We start from the raw sequence: 7,482 nt of genomic DNA on the forward strand, positions 1-7,482 counted from the left end.
TACAAGTTAAGTTTGTAACCCTGTTGTTATCGTTAGGGTTGTAGAAAGACGTATTACATTTGACAATAGTTCAAACAAATGATTTTATTGCAGATAAAGTACGTACTGTTTTGGAAAACTAGCTGATTGAAATCTTCTCCCTAGTAAATAACCGTTTATTCTGAATTAGCCTGCAGCGGCGTTTTCTGCCGTCTGTAGGTTTGCTCGTATTCCAATGGCTGATACGTTGTTCTTTCTTTAAGCATAGTTTTCCGGTATTTCATGGGTATTTCGTAGACAGTGGAAACAAGACAACTCTAAACCACTAACTTTTTATGTCATCTTCGTTACCAATTATTCGATTATTGTTCAATTTTCTACTAAATGACTTTATTTTCAGAATGTTGTACAGATGCAAAACCGATGGGATTTATAAAGAAATACCATTGATAGTAAACACCACATCTTCTAAGGGTCAGACGCCAAGAATAGGGTGTTTTTTTTCAATCATCAAGCATAAGAAGAAAGCACCAGCCAGAACTATACTTGAATGTACCAATAGTTGCGAGTCGAAAACTTGATATGAAGTGTGTATCTAATGATATATTTTATTGCCAACTTGCTTACACATCTTGTATGTTTTCACTGTGATTTCTTCTGTGATTATGTTATATTGATGCATGTACATGGGGCAGAATTGGCTTAATACATGATAAAGATATATATGTAGAACAAACAAATTTTCATTTTTATTCATTCCTATTTAAAGGTTTTAGGCAGTTTACCCTTTTGGCCCGCGCAACTATCGAAGTATATTGTGATATTTTTCACTATGTAGTTACAGAATATATGTCAATGTTTACTGGTATATATGATATCTGATTACTGGAAACATGTAATAAACGTGTATAGGAAGAGCGTTTCGTTTCGTACTAAATCCTTTATGCTGTAACTTGTAATATCAAAACTGTCAAGAAAAATAAAGTACTGTTTCAAGCAAACAAAATGTGATGAAAGATGTCTGCAGTTTTACTGCAAGAAAAGGCTTTTGTGTGCCTGCACGTGTACCTGTAAGAACAGTTCACCACGCCCCTATACCACCAGCTAGACCCCAGATCCTGACGGTAGTTGTTTGATAAGGCCGACAAAATTTGTTTCGCTTTCCGAAAAGATCAAAACTATCAACTGACTTCAAAATCTTAACAATATCATCAACTGATTTTGGTACCGATGGCTCATTTGATTTGAAAAGACAATGTTTATGTTCCAACTTTTCAAAGGCAAAGAGTTTATCTGAGAAACATTTCTTGCTAAGTAGATCATTTTCATGAAGAAAGAAAATTGAAAAGTCCCCATAGATGTCATGAAACACGTTTTTCCCAGTCTGACTCAGTTTTGAAAAGTTTCCAAAAGGATTTTTTGAAATGGCCTTTATCAATTTTCGTGAGTAACCATATTTGATTTTTATTGTAGTCCCTTGCATCCGAATTACAAAGGCTGGCCTTGTTGAATTTTGTACGATCACCTGTATGACGGGTGCCCCACTGTCCATGTCTATAGTTCCTCTCCATGTCGCTTTCTGCAAAATGAGATAAAAAATTAATTTCCAATACACCATGTGTCTTAATTTTGTTAAAAAGAAGTATCATGTTATTTGTAACTGTCACTTCGAATGCCACCTGGCCTATCCTGGTGTAGTCGCAATCAATTGGTAATAATTATATAGGGGAAAAACTTGTGGGTTTTTTTGTTGTTGTTGTTGTTGGTGTTGTTTATTTCATCGAAGCCCCCGAGAGGTCCAGTGTTGTTGTTGTTTTTTTTTTCATTACGTGACCATGATGTACACTAAAGTAGTATAAATGAGGAGCTAAATCGTGGTAAAAAGATACTAGCTCACAGTTGCAAATTTATTATCACGTAGCTACGAGTATCGGAGTACCATACAATTTCTCGTGTCATCGAGATAAATAACCTACACTTTTCCCATTGGAACTTTCGTTTTAAAAGAGTTTACATTTTGAATATTGAAATACATATTATAGCGACTGTGTAATATTAATGGGGATTTACATAAGTCGAGTTAAAGAGGCTGTCTTTCCTTTCCTTGAAATGTAACGTAATTCTTTAAAATGGAACTAACATTTACAATTCAGTCCTTTTATCCTGCTAAATAAGTATGACATATGATTTCTTCATTCAAGTGTTTAGCTCAGATACCACCATTACCCGAGAGCGTGTCAGCCGATAGCTCCTTCTTTTAATAAAGACTACCCCAAGAGACTTTGGAAGTATTTGGTAATATAATATGATGGCTACAGTTGGGCTTATAAGCTAAGACTTGAACTCCAAGGTCAGAATAAAAAGACTTAGATGCACTATGGTTTAAGCAGATTATATTAAAGTAATCGTCATTAATGAAAGTGAAGTTTGTAATTGCATGTGATTTTCATAAATGGAAACATGCCAGACTCAAGACTTTGGTCCGTAGACTGTATGTCTAGACCTTGAAGTCCCAAATGCGCCGGTGTCCCTTATATTTTCAGGCTATTACTGTGGTGAATTTCACAAAAGAACATGGATAAAATGAACGGAAATTAATTTGAAATAAATATTTAGATCTGTGAATAACTTTTATTCAAAGGATTTTTTTACCTGTCCTTTTCTGTTAGAACGGCGTATGTGCTTGGGCTCCAACAAGGAGAAGTCTTCCCAAGTCAGCTCAAAGCTTCCTTTCTTAACGAAATGGTTTGTTCTTGCTTTTCCCTTTCTAGTATCTCCAATAACTCCTGCATTGTTCAAGATGTCATGCAATGCCCTTGCAAGCCTAAACCTCGTGTCGAATAACGTCAAAGTCCGCATAACAGCATAACCTTTATTAAAACAAATGAATGTATGTGAAATTAATTGTTAAAACTCCTTTTCACAAAGTTATGAGCGGTAAAATGACTACTTTAATTATATATCATATGATATTCTGTAAATAATGAATTCATCCTTTGTACTGAGTATATGTATTTAAATATAAATAGAATCTACGTACACATACACACATTAAACTTCAAGGGCGAATAATTCATGATAAAGCGTTAAGCAGCTTGGACTTTATGTCGCATTATAAATAAAAAGACTTTTTACAAAGCATACATTTTTCTAATGGATCAATGACAGACAATATCTTTGGATAATTAAAAAATAGTAAAATTATAAGCGTCTAATGAAACAGAATTAAGACTAAAACTATAAAATTATTACTGCAAACTTTACCCTTTACCATAAATAAACTGAATATTAATTTGCCATTTCATATGCATACACTCGTGTGCAGTTAAACTGTGCAAATTCTGATTAGGAAATTAGTCTTTGGTTACGAAACAATGAGCAAGGCGTAATAATTTTACGAGGGCGCAGCCCGAGTGCAATTATTTCATATGACGTATTACAGCCAGAGTGTATAAATAGTGTTCAGACACGGTTTTGCTATAAGTTATTTCAATTCTAATATGTTTTTTATTGTAAAATTTAGATCAAATATGATAGAACTGTTTCTTTGCGCATGTATGGCGCCAAATGGTTAGTCGTTACGCTCCTTTGTTTATACACGCCAGGACTGAAAATGGTAATACTTCGACTAGGGCGCAGATACTGGCGAATTATTCTGCACATTGAATAACCAGCTCAGTGTGTAAATTAATCAAGACAGTTGTGCTATATGATATTTCGTTTTAAACACGTTTTAAGTAGAATATTTGATCAAATTTTAAAACGCTATTTTTCGACGAATACATGGCTCTAAATATCACGTCAACGTGACGTAAACATAATATCGCTGTGATGATTTAAGCATTGCTAATCATATTAGAATGAGTATTCAAACGCTGTCAGTCCACCTCTGAAACTTGGACTAAACTATATATCCTGCTAGCTTGCTGTGCAATATGCTTTTAAATGTCAAAATTTTCTCTACAAAGAGTATGATGTGATTTGTTATAAGAGGTCACTTTTTCATTTTTCAATACTAGTCAATACATATAGATTTGATTGTTGTTGTTTACCTGCAACTATTGCACCCTCTCCTTTCTTGGTAATTTCGGAGTTTAACCTGGTAAAATTGAAGTTGTTCAAAGGTATTTGGTTGGTTAGTAGCATCACACTTCCAGAATAAAACAAATATGGTACAAATACATCCCATTTGATATCACAAAAAGATTTCATATCGCAGTAGGTCAATAAAGTTGTCAGAGAACTTCGAGAGTTTTGCACTTGTATGGGTGACTTGTTGTTTGAGAAAAGATGCGACTTGATGTTTGCAAACGTGGCCGCCGTGTATGGTGCATAAAGGGGCGACGCGATGCTTGCACAAAGGAATGACTTGATGTTTGCACGAAGGTGCGACTTGATATTTGCAAAAGTGGCCTCCGTGTATAGTGTACAAAGGGGCGACGTGATGGTTGCACGTACGGACGCCGAGAAAAGATTCTTTCCACAACCGCAGTTGACCTTTTATTCTGACGAGTGTCCAAACTAGAGATGATGTTTATTCTACAGCAAAAACACAGAGGCATCAGAGCTTGGCTAATTTGCATTCTTTGCTGTAACAAGAAAAACAATCTTTATAAACATTGAAAAAAAACAGCATATATACGACAAGTAGTGGCAGGTGCTGATAATAATACAGAAAAAATCAAAATGTATACAGTTTAGAAAAGGGGGTATTCAGAGATCATACTTTGCATTAATTATAGGTGATAATGCAGCTACTATTAATACCGCTTGTTTTGGTTCTAAAACAGCAGTGTGTTTATGTGGGAGTACCACAGATGCACTCTGGATGATTTAGGTGATTATTGATCCAATACGTAGAGGATATTTCTTTCTCTTAGTGGAAGTTCGTACCGAAATATTTGAGTGAAATATATTTGGTATTTTCACTGTGAGAAATATTAAATATATCTTTCAATGTAAGAAACTATAAAATGGATAAATTTAGTCAAAAGCTATAACTCAAAGTACATGTAAACAGAATTCGTATAATGTTTTTGATATTGAATTGTGTACTTCGATAAGACTTTGTGTATGGACAAATCACAAATCCGATGATTTCCCAGGGTAGTGACTGAGTTATCCTCATATTACTGTAATCAGAACGCAAAGAAAATAAACATATTCCAATGTTATAAGTGTTACTTTCAAGAAGATGAACCTGTCAGAAAATGCTAGCATCATAAAAACGATAATAATAATATTTTCACCCCACAACCAGCAACAACAGCAAACTACTACTACCCCCTACCACCTCCCTCTCCCCACACACACCCAATACAACTGGTTGATCAAGAAACATACCTACCGTTCGTAGCATAACTGTCGGATGTCTACGGTGCTAGTATTCCTTTGCCATTAATTCAATTAAATATCACTCTTAGAACTGCGTCCAATTATTTTATGTCACTATTTTTGATAATTTACACAGCTCACAGAGGAAGCCATTTATCGAAGTCACGTGTTAGACTTTAATTCCATCGGCTCTGCCCGAATAAGTGGCTCATAAGCCTGGTTTACATAATTGCTTCCTTTCACTCTCATGAAAATAATCAACAAAATAAGAAGTCGTTTTTTATTGTAATGTTTTACTAAGGAAAATATTTTTTATTTATTTAGGTATCATCATTTTATATGTATTCACATACATACCAAACATAAAAAAATCATAAAAAGTACCATGCCATTTATCACAAGTAACACACTGAATTAAATAATTCAGAAATATATCCATAGCCTCCCATAACCTAAAGATAAGATCTCAGTAAATCAGATTCATGGTGAAGATACTTTTATATTTTGGTGGCTGATTTCTGTCGTTTTATACAGATTGATTAGAGTTTTGACTGAATCCATGTTTGATCTCAAAGGAGTTCTCTGGCAACAGAGAGGTAAAATAATTGCCATTTATCTGTATAATTGTCAAGAAAAAACACAAAAGTCTTTGGTATTTTGAAACAGTGCGAGCTCTTATATCCTTTAATTACACCTTTTGCCAGTGGTGACCGGATTCACCGAAATTAGATCAATATTGATATAATTAATGATTGCCCTGATGCACTGACAGCCGTTAACATAGCAAGTTTTAAATGCAAACAAAATTGTTGCAGTTTTATCCTGAAATGTCTTGTGTGTAAGCATTTTACAGTAGTTATAGATTTCAGTACAAAGTTCTTTTGTGGAAGAAATATGGATATTTATATACGGTAATTTTTCGGAAATTCTGGCATGACCTGGCCCGACCCGACTTTGTCAAAAATGGGCTCATCAGGCCAGGCCATACAAGAGATAAGAACATGCTAATTTCATATATTAGTCAAATTCCTTTACCCTCCTAAACTATGTACCAGCCTTGGTCTATTTACTTAGCGGCAGGCTGCTTTATTCATTAAAGCTACTTACTTTGTTTTAATAGCCATAGCACAGCAGCATTTTATTATTTTTCTCTCCTTCAGTTCTCACATGATACGCCTGCGCTGTATGTTCAATATCACCGACGCTGTACGCAAAATACGTAGATGCGAACATATGGTCCTAAAAAAATGAAGTAGAAAAGTGTTAAAATGCAATGTAAACAGGGATGGGGTACAGTTTTCATGTTCTTTCTCTTTTTAACACTGTAGATTGACTGTCTCCATACCGGTGAACATTAAATTTTCCTTTAGGTTTAGTTAATCTTCAAACAGTCATGCGTTCAATGATGCTTAATGCATGCTGTCCTGTCGTCTGCAACTTCTAACTACTTACACTCTTTCTATTAGTAACATTAGCCTGTTAAAGGTTTCACAGAGGTGACACATAAAATCTTCTCATCTTTAGGTATTTTGTATGGTAAAACCTATTTTCATCCACGCAATAATGTCAATGAGATTTTTTATTCTGTATATTCCAGCTGAAAGAAGTACAGAAAGCAATATCTATCTACCTACCTACCTATCTATATCCATGTCTAAACCGTTACAGGGATGAAGACACTTTCGTTCAAGCCACAAATATTGTTATTAGAAAATAATAGAAAATCGGGCCAAAAAAAGCGAAAGGAAAATGTGATAATGATTTAAAAGATAAAAACAGGGGTGATGAGCAAGGTTATGGTGGAGTATGTTCAATATTGCAAACAGCGGCGTTGAAATGTTCAAAGGTTGAAAGAAAGGGAATGTCGGGTGGAAGATAGGACTATATTCCTCCTGGGGGGGGGGGGGGGGGGAGAAGGCGTATTTGTAGTAGTCAGTTAGTCAGTGGTTGCAGAGATTAACCTGTATGACAGCGGATGATAATGGCGTGATTGCCCTGTTATGGGGATGAGATAATCTTCCATGTGGATTGCAGTTGATTTGAGATTTTATACGGGAGTTAATGGGCCGGAGATATACCCTGCGTCACTTTCGACTGTATAGCATGTCAGTGACACTGGGAGTGCGATCAAAGTCCGACATAGTCCAACGTGCTGTCCGTCTTTGGACT

The 7,482-nt window shown here is 35.2% G+C and overlaps 1 protein-coding gene across 1 annotated transcript; it reads right to left on the reverse strand.

Annotated features, from left to right (window-relative positions):
• Positions 1–562: 562 nt before the first annotated feature.
• LOC128547070 (uncharacterized) lies at positions 563–4,244 on the reverse strand. Its single transcript, XM_053518779.1, has 3 exons — positions 4,032–4,244; positions 2,632–2,849; positions 563–1,558 (listed from the first exon to the last, which is right to left on the reverse strand). The coding sequence occupies exons 1-3, from the start codon at positions 4,189–4,191 to the stop codon at positions 1,061–1,063; spliced, it is 876 nt and encodes a 291-aa protein (XP_053374754.1). The 5' UTR covers positions 4,192–4,244; the 3' UTR covers positions 563–1,060.
• Positions 4,245–7,482: the final 3,238 nt, after the last annotated feature.

Source organism: Mercenaria mercenaria, chromosome 11, assembly GCF_021730395.1.
Source record: "Mercenaria mercenaria strain notata chromosome 11, MADL_Memer_1, whole genome shotgun sequence".
Taxonomy (NCBI): Eukaryota; Metazoa; Mollusca; class Bivalvia; order Venerida; family Veneridae; genus Mercenaria; species Mercenaria mercenaria.